The sequence below is a fragment of the Chionomys nivalis genome, chromosome 7, assembly GCF_950005125.1.
Source record: "Chionomys nivalis chromosome 7, mChiNiv1.1, whole genome shotgun sequence".
Classification (NCBI taxonomy): Eukaryota; Metazoa; Chordata; class Mammalia; order Rodentia; family Cricetidae; genus Chionomys; species Chionomys nivalis.
The window spans coordinates 82887726-82908234 of record NC_080092.1 but is presented as its reverse complement, the minus strand read 5'-3'; the positions used below and the strand labels follow the sequence as shown (position 1 = coordinate 82908234).

The window sequence follows — 20509 nt, the reverse complement described above, 5'->3', positions numbered from 1 at the left end:
AATTCACTCCATCACTGAGGACCAACCCCACCACGAAAATGGAGGGACCAGATGGATGAATCCTCTATCAGAAAAGGGAAGTCAAAGCCACACATGGTTTTGCCCTCAACAACTACGGAATCCGGAATGTGGAAAGGTGCTGCCTGCCTCCTGCAGGCAGAGTCTTCACTTCTGGACCTCCCTGAAGACCTAAGCCCTTATGTTGCTCCTTAGTTAAGGCCTGGAACTTGACAGTAGTGGCACATTCCTTTAATCCCAGCACTCGGGAGGCAGAGGCAGGTGGATGTCTGTGAGTTCGAGGCCAGCCTGGTCTACAGAGAGAGTTGTAGGATGGACCAGGGCTATACAGAGAAACCCTGTTTCAAAACGAACAAACAAACAAACAAAAATTAAAAGTAAGAAAAGATTCGTGTGCCCTCTCTAAACCTAGAAACATGCATACAGCCTCTGTCCTCTCCTAGCCCAAATACGGCAGTCTTCAGGAAGAAGACAGCTTAACACACAGCCAACTTAGGCCAAGGGTGGGTGGTAAGAGGACTTTCTTAGGTGAAGCAATTATCTTAGCAGCTAAGGCCCGACATTCTATATACGTTGTATCTCATTTAATCCCCCACAACCACCCTTTTTCCAGAGGAGGACACTGGAGGTAATGGACACAAGGCCATTGATCTAAAATCACCAGGTGGAATCGGCACCTAGTTCTTTAATTCTAGAATTTTGGATTCGGCTTTTGAGAATGAAGAATGCTTGGAGAAGGTTTTCATGAATTAAAATGAGGAGACGACGTTAATGCAGCATCCTCTCAATCCGTCCAGACCTGATCTCTCGGATAAAAAGGTGCTGAGCTCCGGAGGGGTAGGAGTAGGGATGGTCTCTTATGGGGGAACCTGGGCGGGGCCGGGAGAGCCCAGGGGAGGAGCTCAGGGGAGGAGGCGGTGGCTCAGGCTCACAGGCCAAGATGGCTGTTAATTAAAGTGCTGGCACCAGCTCCTTTCTGCAAAGTTTGAAGCCGTTATTTTCCACTCCAGCGAAGCGGGGAGAATCCGGCTGGGCTGACAGAGACGCCACACCGCGCCAGGGGAGCGGGCGCGCTTTCGGGGCGGGGGGCGGAGCACGGTGCGGCGATGAGCGCGCCTCTCGGATGGCCAGACGAGCGAGGGGGTGGCCGCCTTCGCCCCCACCTCGGCGGCTGCATATTGTTGGGTTGGTTCCCCCGCCCGCCACGCTAAGGCTGCGGGCAACCAACGAACGCCAGTAGCCTAAGGGACGAGGGTCTCTAGCGTGTGTCTTGAAGGCTGCGGGTCTGGACAAATGAAACTCCCATGACCGCGCATGTGCCCCTCGGGTCACCAGCCCGGTCGCTCTAAAGGGAATTGCACTTAAGAAACTGTCCCGAGGGACCAGGAGGTCTTCTTGGCCTGCGTCTGCCTGGAGAAGCGTAGGGGCACTAAGGTGTGCTCACATCACCTTGCACTTTGGACAGTAACTAGTCCCCAGGGACCCTGTCGCGTTGAGGTTGGAAAAGCCGGGAATGAGGCTGCGGGCTCGAATGCTAGCTAGCTTCCTCCACCACATCTTACTTACATGACTTGGGGGCAAATCTCTTAACTTCACAGAGCCTCTGTTCTCCATCTGTAAAGTGAGACTATTGGTGGGCTTTATGTCTAGATTGATTTGAAGTTCAAATATGTTTATACATACACAGCATCTAACACAGTTTGTTTGTTTTAGCTCCCTCCTTCTTGGTGATCCATGTCATTCTGACCTGGGTTAGTGCTTAGAAGGTCCTCTCTGGCAGCATCCCGCCCACCCCCACTCCTACCATCGGTTATTCCTGTGTCCCTTAGTCTCAATCTTAGGTAGGAATAGTCACAGAATCAAGTGGACCGCAGGGGGCCGGCGGTGGGAGTGTGAGCTGGGAGGAGTCTTGCAGCCATAGAGAATGAGCTGGAGTGTCATTTTTTATCGTGACCAGAGGCCTCCGAAAGACACAGTCCTCCTCTGAAGGGGGTGGGGGTGGGTGAAGGAGGAACAGAGTGCAGCAGCTTGAGCTGGGCCTCAAATAATATGACAAATATTTTGATGGAAGCAGACACATTTCAGTTTATGCAACCTAAACACTTTATTGCGCTCAAGGAAAAAAGAGAGCCTCACGCAACCTGATGGGAATGAGCTAGGGAATCCCCTAAGGGGCTAGGAGAGATCAACCCCTCCTCTTTTGGCAGCTAGAAAATAGCACTACCCAGGACTGGTTAGCATTAAGAGATAACATGGGGGGGAGGGTCCTTCACCTTTCATGGGCCTTGTTTCTCCCTTGTCTAGCTAGTAGCTGGGATCAGAGGAAGCCGCGGGAAAGAGGTCCCAGGCAGAGGCAGCCTAGCAGATAGCCCTAGGGGCAGTAGAAAAGAAAGGGTTGAAGATGTTGCCACCCTGGGAGAGGGTGTTCCTGAACAGTTATTATAATAATAATAATAATAATAATAATAATAATAATAATAATAAAAAGACGAGGTGGCTGCTTTTAGAATTCAGAGATCCCTCTGGGCATCCTAAAAGCAAAGTATCCAGACGGGTTATCTGGATGCTAGACTCCCTAGTCTTCCTTTCCCGCTTTGGCCTTCACTCTGTCCCTCTTTCTTGGTCTGTCCTCTTGCTCCTTACTTTGCACAGCCCCACTTCAACATCTCTTTGTCCCCTGCAGATAGAGGAAATGTTTCATCCTTCAACCTCCTGCATGTGGTGATCCTTTGCCCTTCTGTCACGGTTTTCCTCGGGACTGACCCCCGGGACATCTATCTTGATGCCACTCTGAGCTCTCTGCCTCTCCCTTCCGTTGGTTCTTTGGTCCTACTTATCCCTTCCCTCTGGGATCCTCCTTGTTTACCTGACTCTAGTCCCCCCCATTTCCGAACCTCTCCAGCTACCTCTGTGGCGCCCACCCCAGTCTCATAAACCCCGCCCCTCTCTGCCCCTCCCTCCTCACGTCTGCCGCGGCCCAATTAGGCGCCTGTCCCTCCCGCAGCCCCACCCCTCGCCCTCTCCGAGCCCGGCGAAGCGGGTGGGCGGGGCCCAACGGAGGGGGCGGTGGCCCCAACCCGAGAAGGCGGGAGGAGCTAAGCGCAAGGCGGGAGGCGGCGGCCACCGCGTTCAGTCCGGCAGCGCAGCGGGAGGGAAGCACGAGGCCGAAGCCGGCTGCTGGGCTCCGCAGCGCAAACAGCGCAGCGCGGCGCCCGGGCCCCGGCCCCATGCCCGCAGCCCCGCCGGACCGCCCTTGAGCGCGGGCATTACGCCCGCGCCCCCTACCCGCCGGCACCATTGCCCCGACGGTGCGGCCGGGTGGCCCGGCTCTCCCCAGGCTCCGCGCCGGCCGGAAAACGCTGCTGGCAGCCGCCGCGGGCGTGGTGATGCTGCTCGTGCTGGTGGTGCTCATCCCGGTGCTGGTGAGCTCGGGCGGCCCGGACGGCCACTATGAGATGCTGGGCACCTGCCGCATGGTGTGCGACCCCTACCCTGCGCGGGGCCCCGGCGCCGGCGCGCGGTCCGACGGCGGCGACGCTCTAAGCGAGCAGAGCGGTGCGCCCCCGCCCTCCACGCTGGTGCAGGGCCCCCAGGGGAAGCCGGGCCGCACCGGCAAGCCGGGCCCCCCCGGGCCTCCAGGGGACCGGGGCCCTCCTGGTCCTGTGGGACCGCCCGGGGAAAAGGGTGAGCCAGGCAAGCCTGGTCCTCCTGGCCTGCCGGGTTCAGGAGGCAGCGGCGCCATCAGCACGGCCACCTATACCACGGTGCCACGCGTGGCCTTCTATGCCGGCCTCAAGAACCCTCATGAGGGTTACGAGGTGCTCAAGTTTGACGACGTGGTCACCAACCTAGGCAACAACTACGATGCGGCCAGCGGCAAGTTTACATGCAACATTCCTGGCACCTACTTTTTCACCTACCACGTTCTCATGCGCGGCGGCGACGGCACCAGTATGTGGGCGGACCTCTGCAAGAACGGCCAGGTGGGCCATGAGGGGGCATGGGGCTGACCTGGGGGCAGGGCACCCAGGGAGCCCCAGCAGAATGCATTTTGGATCAGAGTCGACAGGCACACCAGGCAGGCGTAGGTGGAGACCCTAAAGCGGCCCCCTTAACTATCACATGAAGAATGGTTGCAATTAACAGGCACCCCTGACTCTTCAGCCCTTGGGCTCGAGCTCTAAGGCAAGTGGTTCAAGGGAGTGAAAATGCGTAAAGATAAATCCAGCTAGTCAGATCATAGGGCTCTAGGGCGCGCGGACCGGTCCTTGGGGGTTTGGCCCTTGGGAGGCTGATTCAGGTTGATTTCACTCGAGAGCTAAGATTCAAGCTGACGCCGACTGGCTTTAAGGGAACAGCAAAGATGTGCTCTAGGGCACGGATAAGGAGAAACAGTCTCCGCACCGGAGGACGCTAAACCGAGTGGCTAGGGCGCGCAGGAGGAGGGCTGAAGGAAATGTTTTTGGCACAAAGGCAAAGGGAGTCCGGCACCCGATAGCCTTAGTTGCAGTACATCCCTGGCTCTAGAGAAGGTATCCTCGAGCTGGTCTGATACCCTTTGCAAATGGAATGGTCAACCTTTTCTCAGAGTCTCAGAGCTATCCAGCGCCTCCGGGGAAAAGTTTCCTCCAGAGGCGGGGCGGAGTGATAGGAACTCCCCTCCTTAAGGTCTCCAGGTCCAATTCCTCCGTTATCCTAGAAGATAGGAAGGTGGAAAGGTCTTCCTTGTTCCACGGATTGCTTGGGTCTGAGATAGGGACGGCGGGCGGGCGGGCGCACAGCGTTTTCCTTGGAACCACCCACCCTGGTTTCCCAGTTCCCGGCGCTCTCACCTCTGGGTTACGTGAGCCCCACCCCGGGGGCGTGGTCAGGTTGAACCTTCTCTTCTCAGAGGCCAGGGTCAGAGCTGAGGTAGACTGGTGAAGTTAGAAGGAACCCCCTGTGGTTGAGACTCCAGATCTTCTCGGAACCCCTCCCACTGCAGCAGTACCCTGCTCTGGGATCTGCAAAGTTTGGGGACAGGAGAGTGGGCAGAAAGCCTATCGGCATGGAAGTCTGGCTTCTTTTTTCTTCTGCCTGCCCCCTCCACTCCCCAGTATGGTTTCTGCCTCTTCTTTCTCTGTCTCTTGACCATTTCTTAGCGGGATCTGCCATTCATCTCTGTCTGTCTTCTCTGGGTCCACCCCCACCCCCATAGCTGTATCTCTCTCCCATTTGTGTCTATCAGGCTTCTGGTGACTCTCCTCTTTGTCCTTGGTTCCTGACCAAATGGGAAAGCCCCAGAATCCAGCAAAGGCTCATTCTGCAGACAGCCCCACAAGTCCCCTTATTAATCACCAATAAGGCATGCAGCAATGTCACCTTCATTGATGACATTCCTTCCTTCCTCAAAGAAAGTTTGAGCTGGCCCAAAGCCGAGGTTTAGGGGACTGGAGGCTTGCTGGAATTGAGTGTTACTAGGCCTTTAGACTCTGCCCCACCACAGGGGTCTCCCAGCAGGGTCCCAGAAACAGAGCTGAGGAGACTCCTAAGATAGCATGTACTTGGAGTAGGGCCACTTGCCTTAGCGTCCTGGAACTGAAACCATTCCCCAAAAGTCTTTCCCCTCCCCCAGAGACACAGTGTTAGCACAACCTGATGAAGAAGGGTTCTCAAGGCAGGAGAACCACAGGCTGCCAGAGGCTCACTGAGGGTAATTTTAGGGTTTCAGAGACTCTACCCATTAACAGTTACTCAAGACATCCTCCTTGGGCAGTGGTGGCGCATGCCTTTAATCCTAGCGCTCAGGAGATAGAGACAGGTGAGTCTCTGTGAGTTAGAGGCCAGCCTGGTCTACGAGAGCTAGTTCCAGGACAGGCTTCAAAGCTATAGAAAAACCCTGTCTCAAAAAAACCAAAAAAAAAAAAAAAAAGACACCCCCCTCCAAACAAAAAACAAAAAAATTATAACAGCAATGGAGTCTGCGGCCTCCTCCCCAGTATCCTTTTGTGCCTCCTTCCAGATTGTCCAAGAGGTTCACGGAATCTCACCAATCATTCCACGTGTTTGTCATGACTCCCTACAGGAAACAAGGTGTGAGGCTTGTTTGGCACCAAGGGGTGAGCCCATTTGCCCACTGGGTCTTTATGGTTTATGTAGTAGAGACAGTAGTGGTCACATAATAACCCACTCATTTGCACTCAGCTGCATTGAAGGTGGGCTTGGAATGCATCTGGCAACTCTTGTCTCCGAATGTGTTGTCTAAGAGAGTGATTCAGCAGGTCGGTCCTACCGTAGCTCAGAACCACTTGGCAGGAAGGAAAGGATGCTGAACCTGGGTTTGCCAGGTAAGGAGAGGCCACTAAAGAGGAAGGAAACAGTCAGAGGAAGGGGAGAACATTTTACTAAGGAGAGAAGACAATGACAGGGCTGCACAGTGGGTGGAAGAGAGGAAAGGAGCTTCTGCCTTCCGTGCCTTCAGGACAGAGGTCACCAGAGTGGTGAGTGTCTAGATTCCTGCTTTCAAAGAGGTTGCCAGTTCTTTGGGAAGGCAGACCAATTCTGGGCAAGAAGAGCGGAGAAAGGGGTTTGCCATCCGATGCCTAGAGCCCAAGGACCTTTGTCCAAGGTCCACTGCCCTCCCTCCACAGGGATAGCCTTGTGTCAATCCCCCCAATCTGATTGCACCTGGTACTAGTGCTTAAGATGAGGCGTCTGAGAAAAGGGTTCTAGGATTGGGGAGACTCTCTACCTCCATATCTGGTTCAGATAGATTAGGGTGGACACAAAATTGATCAACATGGCTATAGGAAGAGGCCGTGTGAGGACATGCCAGTGGTCAGTGCTGTTTGTCCAGGGAAAAGGACACGGGAAGGTGAGTCTACACATGGGTGAGGGCTTGGAGGGCTAAGGCCGGCAGAGATCTGTAAATTGAGGACTGTGCCATAAAAAAACTCCTGGGGATCACCTTCTCACCTGGAGGGTGGAAAGAGACCCAGCTGTCCTCGCTAGTTTCTGGTACCAGCACAGCACAGAGCCTAGTACCACGCAAGGAAGGGGTCCTGTAAACCTATGAGTCCTCTGTGAACCAGGCACCTTGGCCACTTCTGGGAGCCACACCTGCAAACTCAAGACCCCAGCCTGGACTGGGGACAGGAGCCATTTCCCTGACTATAGCCTAGCAACTCGGTTCTCTTGGTTGAACCACTGCCTCAGTTTCCCCTCTTGTCAGCCCTTCCTGACATGGAACAGGCTGCTTTCTGGACTCCATGGCAACCTCAATTCTCCCATCTTTCCTACGGCTCCCAAGAGGAGCTGGATGCCTCAATGGCTTCCAGTCTTGAGTGGAGAACCGGGACCCCTGGGTTCCGTTTCAGGATCTCCCGCTGTCTAGGGATGGAAGGGCATCAATTCTTGCTGCTTCCATGGATAATTAGGATAATTACAGCAACAATCATGGTGATGAATAAATAATAAACGTAAGCATAACACTTGTGATGCCCGTCACATCACCCGGAGATTCCTGTTGACGGATGGCTCTGTTCTAATGGATCTGGCTATTAAAGAGCACACTGTTTTAATGAGTTAAGTCTAAATTAATCTGGGTAATAAAAATAATTGTTATTAGTAGTAATTTATTAGCGAAGATAATGAAGTGCACGTGTAATAATAAATATTACCAGGATTAGGGCCCAGGGAACAATACAGAAGTTGGCTGTTTGCTTTTTTGCTCTTCTCTGCTAGTTTAAAGCCCTATCAAGGCTTAATTTTTTTCTTTACCATCTAAAGGCGTTTGTAAAGGTGGGCAGTAGTGAGATAGCGACTTCTCATCCAGTTTTCTAGACAGAGACACCGAGGCTTTAAATTAACAGAGTTTCTTCCTCATTTCTTTCCACTTTTTTTTTTGAGGGGTGGGGAGACAGGATTTCTCTGTGTAGCCCTGGCTGGCCTTGAACTCACAGAAGCCCACCTGCCTCTGCCTCCCGGGGGCTGGGATGAAAGATGGATGTACGCCAGTATTGCCGGGCACACCTTTAAAATTTTATTACATTATTGAGGTGGGGACATAACACTTCTTGTTGTGGAGATCAGAGACCAACTTGCAGGAGTCAGTTCTGTCCTACCATGCGGGTTTCCATCTGGGAACTGAATTCAGGTCGTCAGGCTTGGTAGTAGGGGTACCTTTATCTTCTCACCAGCCCCTTCTCCTGCTTTGTTTTAGGAGACGTCTCCCCAGTTAGAATTCACATAGTTCCAGCCCTGGCTGGAGAAGAGATTAAGGAGAGATAAGACTGGATAACAATGGAAGGACATTGACTTTTGGGACGCTGCATTCGAATGTGATGGGCCCTCTTGGGTGCAGCATTGCTGCGGAGTCGGCTGGTTTAGCAAAGATGCTGTGCTTTGGCGTCAGCCGAGGTTGCAGGAGCTGCCTTCAGAGGAGCGGCATAGAGAGGAACTGTGGGAGAGCCTGCTTGAGAACCCAGTTCATCGTAGCCTTCCCCACTAGTGGCCACAACCCAGGGGATGGCTTTTCTCCTCTCGCTCTCTCTTTTTAATTTTTAAAGTTTATTTTATGTGGATGGGTGCTTTGCCTGCACGTATGTCTGTTCATCACGTGTGTGCCTGGTGCCTTTGGAGGACAGAAGAGGGCATAGGATCCCTTGGAGCTGGTGTTACAGGCAGTTGTGATGTAGGTTCTGGGAATCGAACCTGGGTCCTCTGGAAGAACAGCTCTGTGGTCTTATCCACTGAGCCAACTCTCCAGCCCCTCTTCTTCCGTTCCTTACTCTTTATTTTAGGGAGATCCTAAGTCCTAAAGCTTAGTTCTCTTGTTGCTTCAGAAATGTCCACAGATAACTCAACCACCAGTATCCTCCCTCAACGTCTTAAAACTAGTGAGAGCCTCCAAAAGTCGTGGTAACATTCAGATTTCTGTGCTAGTGCTTCCCTTGAGCAGTCCCCTCCTGTCCTCATGTCCCTTCAAGACAAGGACACTGAGTATGTAAGGTCTCAATTCCTTTCTTCCCATCCCGTTCCTCTCTGCTGCCCTATGAAGAGACATGATCATCCTTTGGCCAGGGATGTAGCTGTAACTCCCAGAGGCCTTGGGCAGGGAGGTCAATCAAAGGCCAGGAGAGGAAATAATTACCAGGCCTTGAGTCTCAGTGGCAAGGTAAAAGAGACTCTGGAATGAGCTTTGGATTGGACCAAAGGTTCAGCCCCGGTTCTCGGGTGGCTCCTTACTGGCAGCCTGGTATTACCCCAGCTGCCTCACCTCTGGCCAAGCTGTATCCTTTGTCCATCCATTGCCATGAGAGCAGGAGGGTGTGAGGGAAAGGAAAACATTGTCGATATTGAAGCAGAGAGGAAGGAAGGCTAAGGACAGATCTTCCATCTCAGGAAGCACAAGGCAGCCCTCTATGCAAGGAAGGACTTCCAAGCTGGACCACCCTGGAGGCACTGAGGTGGGCAGCAGGCAGATGGTAAGACCTGCAGGAGTTACAGAGGAAGACTCCATCTGGACTTCCGATTCGGCGCAGATGTGCCCTGCCCTAGGATCCAGGGCTTCTCTATGGCTGCTCCCAAAATGTGATGATGCATGATTAAAAGGGGATAGGGTAGGCTGGTGGGTGGGAAAGCTGGACCTGAGGGCCCCCAGATCCTCACCGTGTGGCTGCCTCACTCCCTTCCCCTCTCACACTGCCCCATTCCCCATCCCTAACGCCCCCCCCCCCCGCCTCCCCCACGCTCCTCCCCCACCCATAGGTGCGGGCCAGCGCCATCGCCCAGGACGCAGACCAGAACTACGACTATGCCAGCAACAGTGTGATCCTGCACCTGGACGCAGGCGATGAGGTCTTCATCAAGCTGGACGGAGGCAAAGCGCACGGTGGCAACAGCAACAAATACAGCACGTTCTCTGGCTTCATCATCTATTCAGACTGAGCCCCTGCACCCCTTTCAATCCGTTGCTCTTCATCCCTGGGGCTCCCCTCTCCGGAGAGGCAAATGAGAACCCATTCCCTACTCATTTTCAAATTGCCTGGCCCAGGCTGAATCGCCCCCAGCCCGCCTCCAACCACCCAGTCCAGGCCTTTACTCCTTGGAGCGCTAAATCCCCTCTCCGGCTCTCCCCCCCCCCCACCCGCACGCAGTTCCGGCCCGGGTGGCAGGTCGCCTTCCTGGTCCCAGCCTGCACTGTATATGTGTACAATAGGACTGTTTACTGCCCACCCCGTCCAGCCAGCCAGCCCCAGTCTGGGGGGCGGGGAGTTGGCGCTGTTGCTTCCTGCGGAGTGACCCCGCCTCGGGGAGAAGCGGGTTAGGGGCTGGATAACTTCCCAGCACCCACAAAACCCTGGAACAGCTGCAACTGGTCTGACCAAAGCTATAATAAAAACATTTCCACCCCGTGGGGATTTCAGTCTGTGCCCTGGGCAAGTCTGTAGGAGGTACCCTGGACCTTGTCCTCTAGACTGGGAAGGAGCATGGTAAAAGTTTCTAGGCACAGTCAGATGCTGGAATCAGAGCTGCGCCGGGAGGACCAAAAGGTCTGGTGCTTACCACAGCCCACGTGGGCAGCTGGAGTGGGAGGAGTGGGAAGCAATGCTGTTATATCTTATGTGGGGGTGAAGTGCCATTTTTGCATTGGCTACGTTGGGAACAGAGTACAAACAATTTTTTTTAAGCAGAGAGCCTAGGTTCTTGTGAGACCGCCTGTGATCCAAGTTCCTTTCCAGCTGGTGAAAGCCACAGAAAGAACCAAGCTTTGCACCAAAAGCTAGTTAACGCCTCTGGTTTTTCATCAGTAAAATGTGGGAAAGGAGACCCACTTACCCCATTGAAGATTAAAGAGTTACAATGTACATGCTCAGAGTCCATAGCTCTTCCTGTTTAGACTTCATTTTGCTTTTAGGTACCTCTCCCACCCACGCTGGAGTTGGGTGAATGGGCAGGTTTGGTTGTTAAGTTCTGTGGTTGTATTTGAATCCAAGTCACCCCGAGTCTCTTTGGCCTGCCTCTTTCGACTTCTTGTAACTGGCAAGCTGCAACACCCAGACAGATATAGCATTTCTAAATAATTATAGCTAATATTTAGAAAACTCCCACTGTGTGTCACACTGGGTAGGCACTTTATAAATATTTCCTCACAGTTGTGTGTGAGGTGCAAAATGGGTTCATGAAAAGATTTCCTATGCCCACAGATGCTTTTATTTTGTCTAATTTTTGTTTGTTTGTTGAGAGATGGTTTCACTGTGTAGCCCTGGCTGGCCTGGAACTCACTCTGTAGACCAAGCTGGCCTACAACTCACAGAGATCCGCCTGCCTCTGCCTCTAGAGTGCTGGGATTAGAGGTGTGTACCACCACCGCCCAGCATGTTTCGTGCATTTTAGTGATATATTTATTTTGAGGTGGAGTCTCGCCCACCATCTTACCAGGTGGGTCATCACTCCTGAGCTCACACGAGCCTCTTGTTCCAGCTTCTCGGGGATTACAGGTGCACTGCTTTACTCCTGGCTATTTTATCCACTTTTAGATAAAGAAACCAAAGGTCAGAGAGGTTACGTAGCTGGCCAAACCACGGGGCTACAAACCGGCAAATGCCAACCTTTGAGCCAAGATAGTGCTCTTACCCAGGGCTCCATATTCATGAGGAACTGGCATATTCAAAGCAGAGCTGAGACTGAAGCTGAGGCAGCCCTGCCCCTTTCTTCTCCTTCCACTCCAGCCCTACAGAGGGCTGATGCATTAATAAACATCTGCCATGGGCCGCAGCCACGGGCTGGGGCTTTTGGAGAATGCCAAGACTACATTGAGGGAAGGTCCCATCTGGCTGGCCAGTCTGGCTCAGCTGGAGAGACAGGAAGGAGGGGTAGCCACCCTCCTGGCCAGGCCCCATGTATGGACCCTTGTCATGGCTGGCAGATTTGAATGGCTTTCTTTATCTTCCCTTCTCTCCCCTGTTTCCCCCCGCTGCCAGCTGTGGCCATTTAATAAAATTAGTTTAATGCTTGTTCCCTCCCTGTGGGATCTGGAGATTGAAATCTGCAGGTCCCCACAAACCCAATAAAACCCCTGGCAGCTCTGGATGGAACTAGAAACTCCGTGGGAAGTGTGATTAGATTAGAAGGCACTCCTCCTGTCCCCAGGGATGTCCACAGCTGCCTCTGACTCTTTGATAGCCACACTGGCTCAGAATTACCCAGTGACCATACTTGGGGTGTCCGCCCTAACCTAGAGACCATAAGGACTGTCCCAGGACCTCTGGTACGACCAAAAGCATGCTAATTGTGTCTGCAGTGAGTGCTTGGCTAGCTGGCTGCTTTGCATTTCTTTCTGGTGACTTGCTAATCCTCATGTCATTTTGAGAGATGGGGGCTCACAGACTCGTGACTTGCCTATGGCCAGGTAGAATGTCTGGCACACCTAGGAATGGACTGAAGCCAAGGTTTTTTTCTACCTTTGCAAGACTTCAGGACTGCCCCGCGATGTCAGAGCTGCTTGGCACTTAGGCGATATCCCAGCTGCAAGGGAATCTACTAGAAGGTGTCTTCTCCATCAAACAGTGACTCCCTAAAGACAAAAATCTGTTTTCTCCCTCAGATGAGAGACAGCTGATGAGGGGCAAGAGCTATGTCTCCACTATTCAGACTGGAAAGTCTTCCGAAGGCAAGGCTTGTGTCTCCTGCATCAGACGCGTGGGACCTCAAAGTCTGTATTTTCTTCTCACGCTGTCACCTGGCTCCTTGACAGAGAGCTGTATATCCGCTTCCATCAGTAACTGATCCCTCAATGTAGTGGTGGTGGTTCCCACTAGCAGTTCTGTGGGTAGGCACAAGCTTACTTTTCCGTTCGTCTAGGCCTTTCTGAGATGAGGGAACTGTTTCTACCCGTGAGCTAGGGTAACCTTGAAGACAAGATTGTCTCCTTTAAGCTGGGAGTTCTCTAAGAGCAGATGGCCTGTCTCGCCTCAGCCTCCTCAGTCTGGGGCTCTTTAGGTACAGGGATATTCCAGAGCAGGGCTAGGTGGGGAGTGGAAGAAGGCTGGACAGACAGAATACAAGGCCACTCTAGGGAATGGAAGCAAGAAGTCTCCCCAGGTTAACCCCCCCACACACACTGCTTTAGAAAGATGTGTGACTAAGGAAGAATGTCTCTGTCAGGAGGGGAGTGAGGATGGAGATATCCCCAGAGTTCACTCACACAGGAATGGCAGCCCATTCTCTATCCAGGCAGCTGCCAGCCGTAGGTGCTAGCGTCACCCTGGTTTCTGAGGTTACTAGGTCCAGAGGGGGCAGTGGAGTCCACTGCTGGGGACTGCCCTAATTGGATGACTTTGCAGGAAGGCCAGGCAGGTGCACTCAGCCCTCCGCTTCAGCTTCCTACAACACATCTGCCATGTCGAGGTCTAGGGGTTAATTGGCTCCTGCCTCACTCCTGGTGACCAATATTTCATTTACTGCTCAGAGGGGGAGCTGCCCAGACAATCAATCCTGGACAAGTGTCCAGGAGGTAGGGGAGCTGGGCGGGCACAGGAGCTGTTCGGGGAGGAGTTTGGGGGCACTGGGGAAGGGGCGGTGGCCAACTAACTCTTCAAAGCAGCTCTGACCCTGACTGGAGTTCTGCTGACCATGATAACAGCCCCAGGACCCTCAAAGGCCCCAGGACCCTCAAAGGCCAAGAGCAGATTCCAGGGGACCAGAGACTTCCGCACTGCAGCCAGTCATGCTGTTTCCATGCCCTGGCACTGCTGCATTCCTTGATCTAGATGCTCCCCAGACGAGGCTGTGACAGGTTAGATACTGTTAATAAGGCCTCTTTTCACACGTCATGAAACCGAATTGGAGGTGTGAGTTCCTAGCTCCCAGGTAACGAACCTTAAAATTCTACAAATGAAGTGATAATGGGGTGGAAGTGAAAAGCCTGTACAGGAAGGGCCCAGAAGGGTGACTGCGAAACAGCAGCTAGTGGCTGAAAGGGACCAGAGGACTCTCCCGCCATGGGCACTTTCCACACGCCGCCCATTTGTCTTATCTGCTGAAGCTGAGAATCGAAGCCACAGAGTGGGTGGCTTCCATTCCACAGCTGGAAACACAGGGGCCCAGAAAAGGTTGCCCAGGGCAGAGCTCGAACCAGAGATCGCAGGACCTAGTGGACAAGCTGGGAGTGGAGGGAGACGAAAGACCCCGGATCAAGTCCTGGCCGTGGTACATGCTCTAGGAGAAGACACTTTTCCTGACCCTTTGTTTCCTCATCTACAAAACGGGGCTGGGTGACAAAATCAACTTGCAAGGCTCTCGTGAGGATGTGAATGAGAACCTGTAAGTTATGAGGAAAAAATGCGTATGTGTTGTTATTGTTGTAATCCAAGTCCCCTGAGCCCTGCGATGTAATGTTTTTTGTATGTCAGGGCCTGGGGTTGACATGATGCTTCCTAAGAGACAACACCTGGGTTGTTTCCCAGTCTGTTAACAACCAAGTAAGTGGGGGACTCTAAGGGGAGGATCTGGTATGGGGGATCCAGGAGGGAGAGCTAAGGATTCAGAATGTGCTCTCTGGTCTCCATTCCGGACTCTACTACCCTTCTGCTCTGTGGTTCCCAGTTGGTGTGAGAACAAGGATACCCTAAGGCCTCCATCTGTTCCTGTCTGGATCTCCTCTGAACACCTACGTATATACAGCCAAGGCCCTCGCTCGGTGCCAAGGAGCTGGACAAGAAGCCGCTAGAGCAGTGGTTCTCGATCTGTGGGTCGCAGTCCCTTTGAGGAAGTCAAAGCGGTCTTTTCACAGGGGTCACCTAAGGCCATTGGAAAACACAGATGTTTACATTACAATTCATAACAGTAGCAAAATCACAGTGATGAAGTAACAATGAAAATAATTTTATGGTTGAGGGTCAGCACAACATGAGGGACTATATTAAAGGGTCGCAGCATCAGGAGGTTGAGAACCAGAGCACTGGAGATTCAAGATACCTGTGGGGACAGTGTACAGCCACCCCCAGCATGGTGGCATGTAAGGGCAGGGGAAGCTGCACCAAGTGTGAACAGGGCTTGCTGTGGCGCAACTGCACTACGCGGGGCTTGCTTTGTTCGTGTTTTACACACACGCTGGTTTCTATAATCTGAGCCCCTGTACCAGCAATTGTTGTAGCTGAACTTTTGCGGTGACAGTATTTCTTCTTCTATTCCAGGCTGAGCGGTTCTCCTTCCCCTTAGTCACCCAGCAGGCCTTCTGTAATGCCTCCTTCCAGCTGACGAAGGGCAAATCTGAAGGCTTCTCCCCAGGTCCCCAAAGTAGAAGTTCCTTAGGTCCCTCAGAAGGAAGCTCCAGCCTGGGCAGGGAAACTCCAAGGGCAAGAAAGCCACAGACTTCTCCCCCTGACTGACTGACCAGATGTAGAGATGGATCTGCTAGGACCCTTGGCTACCACAGCTGCCTGCAGAATACCTGTGCACTAGTCAAAGCCCAGGTCCTTCGCCTGTTCTTCCACAAAGCCTTCTGGTGAGGGCCAGGCTCAGTCTTTTCCATAGAGGACAATGTTTCCTTTAGTACATGACACTGTGCCAGCCACACAAGAACCATTCTGCCATAATGTTAGCTACTTCTTTTTCTCCTTCTCCCTCCCTCCCTCCCTCCCTCCCTCCCTCCCTCCCTCCCTCCCTCCCTCCCTCCTTCTCTCTCTCTCTCTCTCTCTCTCTCTCTCCTTCCCTCTCTCCCTTTCTTCCTTTCTTTTTTGTTTTTTTTTGAGGCAGAGTCTCCTCTGTGTAACTTTGGAGCCTGTTCTGGCACTTGCTCTGTAGACTAGGCTGGTCCCAAACTCACAGAGATCCCCCTGCCTCTGCCTCCCAACTGCTGGCATTAAAGGCATGAGCCACCACCACCTGGCAATGTTAGCGATTTCAAACATCTCTCGCCCTCCTTAAACTCCTCCCTTTCCCTCCTTGCTGGTGGATGGGCCCTGCGAGACACCACTCAGGTGTCCTTCAGGGTGAAAGGATCTGTTCCCTGACTGCTGGGAGTGCTGCCAGCCAGCCATGTGCAGCTACTGAAAATCCCTCTCCTAGGGGACTTACCTCTGCCAGCATGAGTGCGCCTGTCCTCTCATAACTCACTCCCCCATCTGAGTTTGCCAAGGGCTTTGAGACCTCTGCTCCCTGCCCAGTCCTCCCGCCCCTACACAGGACCACTTTGAAGTATCCTCCTAGCTTCAGAGAACTCAGCAGTTTCTCCTTTTGCTTCATCCTGCACCATCCTCTTCCACAGGCGTTAACTCCCAAAGCAATAGGGCTGAAATTAATGAATGAATAAAAATTTGGGACACACTGATTTGCTCCGCGGAACCTACTCTACAGTGTACCCAGCCTGTCATACTTTGTCTGATTTAAAAAAAAAAATGAGTTAGGGTTTTACTACGTAGCCCTGGTTGGCTTCAAATTCTCTATGTAGACCAATCTGGCAGAGAACAGATCCACCTGCCTCTGCCTCCCATGCTGGCATTAAAAGTGTATTCTACCAAACCTGAGTATCCACTTTGATTTTTTTTTTTTTTTGGTTTGTTTGTTTGGGTTTTTTTGTTTTGTTTTCGAGACAGGGTTTCTCTGTAGCTTTGGAGCCTGTCCTAGAACTAGCTCTTGTAAACCAGGCTGGCCTTGAACTCACAGAGAACCGCCTGCCTCTGCCTCTTGCCTAATCCCAGTGCTGGGATTAAAGGCCTGCGCCACCACCACTGTCTGGTTTTGTCTACTTTGATTTTTTGAGACAAGTTGCTCACTGGGGCCTGGGAATTTCTCACCAAGCTGGAATAACTGACTGGTGAGCTTCCGGGATCCACCTGTCCCTACTTCTCCAGCACTGGGATTACAAGTGCATGCCACCATGCTGAGCCTTTTACATGGGTGCTGGGATTGGAACTCGGGGATTCATGCTTGCCTGGCAAGCAGCTTACAGACTGAGCCAGCCATCTCCCCAGTCCTGATAATCTCGGTTTTGTATTAATCTTCAACTGCTCATACTTCATCAGCTCCTTTCCATCACGGTTTAAATCTTTCTGTGTCAAAGGCCTCCTTAGACACTGTCGTCCCTCTCACCTAACTACTTCCTCTCTATCTGTCCCCCTTGAGAATTAAATGTCTTTAAAGAGTGGTTACTACTTTCCTTTGTCCCATCCTGATCTGGAAGCTGCCATTCCTCTGAAACTGTGCAAGTTAAGGCCACTGAGGACGCCCCCGTGATAAAGCAAATGGACTCCTTAGCCCTCATGGCGCTTGGCTTCTGTACTAGGTTCGACTGGGTTTGGTTTAAGTTGCTAAGAATGGTATCGTAAAGCTGGCCCTGATGGTACAGGCCTGTAAGCCCAGCTACTTCTCAGGCTGAGGCAGGAGGGTTTTGAGTTCAAGGTCAACCAGGAGGACAGTGAGTTCAAGGGCATCTTGAGCAACGCAGCGAGACCCTGTCTCAAAATAAAAATTAAAATGGAGGGCTAGGGCTATAGCTCAATGGGAGAGCACTTGCCCTAGTTTGTGGAGACTCTGGGCTTCATTCTCAGTATTACTAATAAATAGAAGACTGAACAGCAGAATGATGGGCTTGATACAAGGACCTTTTCTTTTGGTTGTTGTTGTTTCTTTTGTTTGTTTGTCTGTTTTTTTTGAGACAGGGTTTCTCTGTGTAGCCTTGGCTGTCCTGGAACTGGCCCTGTAAAACCAGGCTGGCTTTGAACTCACAGAGACCCACCTGCTTCTGTCTCCCAAGTGTTGGAATTAAAGACATGTGCCATCACTGCCCATCCCAAGGACCTTTAAAATTTTTCTATTTCTTTTTTAAAATTTTTATTTGTTTGTTTGCTTATTTGTTCATGTGTTTGAGGTTTTGTCTGCATAGATGTCTATGCATTGCATGCATGACTGTGTCTGTCTGTGGAAGCCAGAAGAGGGTGTCAGAGTCCCTGGGATTGGAGTTATAGACCATGATAAGTAGCCATATGGGTGCTGGGAATTGGATTTGAGTCTTCTGGAAGATCACTTAGTATCTCTCCAGCCCCTAAAATTAGTCTATTTCTAAAGCATCTAATGCCAGACCTTGGTGCAAAGATTGTATAAGTTAAACACATAAGGGATGTGTCTGCCTGGCATGCACAAGGTCCTAGTTTTGAGCCCCGGAATTAAAAAAAGAAGTGTCCAGATGTGCTTCTCCTCTGCGTCTGCATCCCCTCACCATGTAGGGCTGGCTGTTTCAGCAGTCACAGAAAGTGAGACGTACGTACACCCCACAGGATGTAGCCACACCAGTCAAGAAGCCCTTCTTGCCTGAGCAGAAGACAAAGGCTAAGACTGCACAATCTTCAGGGCTAGAGTCTATGTCTTGAGGGTATTTTTTCTACATGTATTTATTCACTGTGCATTATTTCACATTTATTTATGCACACCACAGTAGGCATGCGGAAACCATAGACAACCTGAGGAAGTTAATTCTCTCTTCCACCATGTGAATTCTAGGGATTAAACTCCAATCGTCAGTTTAGCGGCATTCACCACTGAACCACCATGCCAACCCCGCCTTGAGCTTGTGTGTACTCGCATATATATTTTACAGTGTTGGGCATCGAAATGCAGCTTCCTGATTACCAAGCAAGCACTCTACCGCTAAGCTAAGCTACATGCTCAGCCCTAAGCCTTAAAATCTTTGTGTTTTTTTTTTTTTTTTTTTTTTTTTTTTTTTTGAGATAGGGTATATTTTATTTTGGCTATCTTGGAGCTCAATATGTAGACCAGTCTGGCCTCAAACTCACAGAAAACCTCCTGCCTCCTGAGTGCTGGGATTAAAGGCATGCACCACCATGCCCAGCTGAAATTCTTTGGATGGGGGAGGGTCGTGAATCAAGACAAGGTTTCTTTGGGTGGTTTTGACTGTCCTGGAACTAGCTCTGTAGGCCAGGCTGGCCTCAAACTCAGAGATCCATCTGCCTCTCTGCCTCCCTGAGTGCTGGGATTAAAGGCATGCCCCACTATACCCAGCTGAAATTATTTTTTTAGGATTTAAAAAATAATTATGTGTACATGTATTTGTCTATGAGTGGGTGTTTGCATGCATGTGTAGGTTTTTGCAGAGACCAGAAGAGGGTGTCAGATCCTCTGGAGCTGGAGTTACAGGCAGTTCTGAGCCCCCCACTATGAGTGATGGGAACTCAACTCAGATCCTCTAGAAGAGGTGTAAGTTCTCTTAACCAATAAACCATCTCTCCAGCCCCTAAGCCTTGAAATTCTTATTGGGCTAATTGTAGGTCAATTTACCTTCTCACAATAAATATAAATAAATAAATATTTCTTATCTTGGCTTCTAAGATCCAAGCAACAGACACTTTGCCAGACTATCCCAGGGGCTCACTCTATAGCTCTGGTTGGCCTCAGACTTACTATGTCTATGAAGCTGGCTTTGAACTAGTAACATTCCCCTGCTTTTTCTGCCTTAGCATGTACCGCAATCTCCACCCTTGATACATACCTAATTTTGCCTATAGAGTGTGAGCTCCACGTATCACTTATCGCTGTATCCTCTGAGCCTGGCTCTCATAACAACTGTTGAATGAATATGAGAACACCTAGTGTCATTTCACTGAATGTCTCTACAAGATGTGTTGCTCACATTATGGCTTTTTAATTTTTTTACTTATGGGGTTGGAGATTAAGCTCAGTGGTAGAGCAAAGGCCCTGGATTCAATCCTCAGCTCCAGGGAGTGGGGGTCGGCGCAGGGGGAAACAAAAAAACAAGTGCCAGATTTGATACCTGTTCTCTTCATGGCCTTCAAGGTTCTGAACCCTAACTACACCTAACCTCTGTACAAACACATCACTGTAAGAGGGAGAGCACCATTAGCCTGAAAGCTATCCTTAAACAACTGATGCCTTTTGTTGATGGAGAAGGCAAGGTTATCCAATGTTCTTGCTGCTTTGTTTCGTACTCACTAAGGGCTGTTCTATCGTTTTGGGTCTAAGAGCTCGGGTCACGTCAACCAGGTATTCAATAAAGACGCTACTAACCTGTTGACAGTTGTGGCGGAGGAAATTTTTTTCCTTTCTTATATGCTCTAGATCAGCACACAATGTCACAATTTACTGAAAATAGAGAGCAACTAGAGGTCTCATTTTGTAGTCTTGGCTGGCTTTGAACTCACACAGATCCGCCTACCTTGAGTGACGAGATTAAAGGAAGGCGCCACTACAGATAGGAGGGTGCCCGTTAGGGCAACAGAAACAGATTTAAAATCCTGTCGAATTTGTGGTCGCTGTAACTGATGCGGAGCTCAGCAAACAGACGACAGAGATGGGGCGGAGCCCCTCGTTTTACAGCTGGGGGTGGGGAATGGTTTCGGGCGGCAACTCTGGGCAGTCCAGTCTCTGCCAAAGAACCTCCGGCACGCTAAACCGCAAGTGCGCAGGCGCAGCTCGGGCTGTCTTTGTTTCTTAGGAAACAGCCAATTAACGAGCTCGGCGGTGGCCAATGGGAAGC

General features: G+C 51.4%; 1 protein-coding gene across 1 annotated transcript; it reads left to right on the top strand.

Moving 5' to 3' along the window:
* The first annotated feature begins 3164 nt into the window (after positions 1-3164).
* On the top strand, positions 3165-10355 carry C1ql1 (complement C1q like 1). Its single transcript, XM_057775785.1, has 2 exons — positions 3165-4001; positions 9766-10355. Exons 1-2 carry the CDS (start codon positions 3405-3407, stop codon positions 9943-9945), a joined length of 777 nt encoding a protein of 258 aa, XP_057631768.1. The 5' UTR covers positions 3165-3404; the 3' UTR covers positions 9946-10355.
* The last annotated feature ends 10154 nt before the right edge of the window (positions 10356-20509 follow it).

Coding starts and splice junctions, on each gene's coding strand:
- C1ql1 (XM_057775785.1), top strand. CDS start 3,405: ATGCTGCTCGTGCTGGTGGTGCTCATCCCGGTGCTGGTGAGCTCGGGC. Junction 4,002..9,765: donor ACCTCTGCAAGAACGGCCAG/GTGGGCCATGAG, acceptor CCCCACCCATAG/GTGCGGGCCAGCGCCATCGC.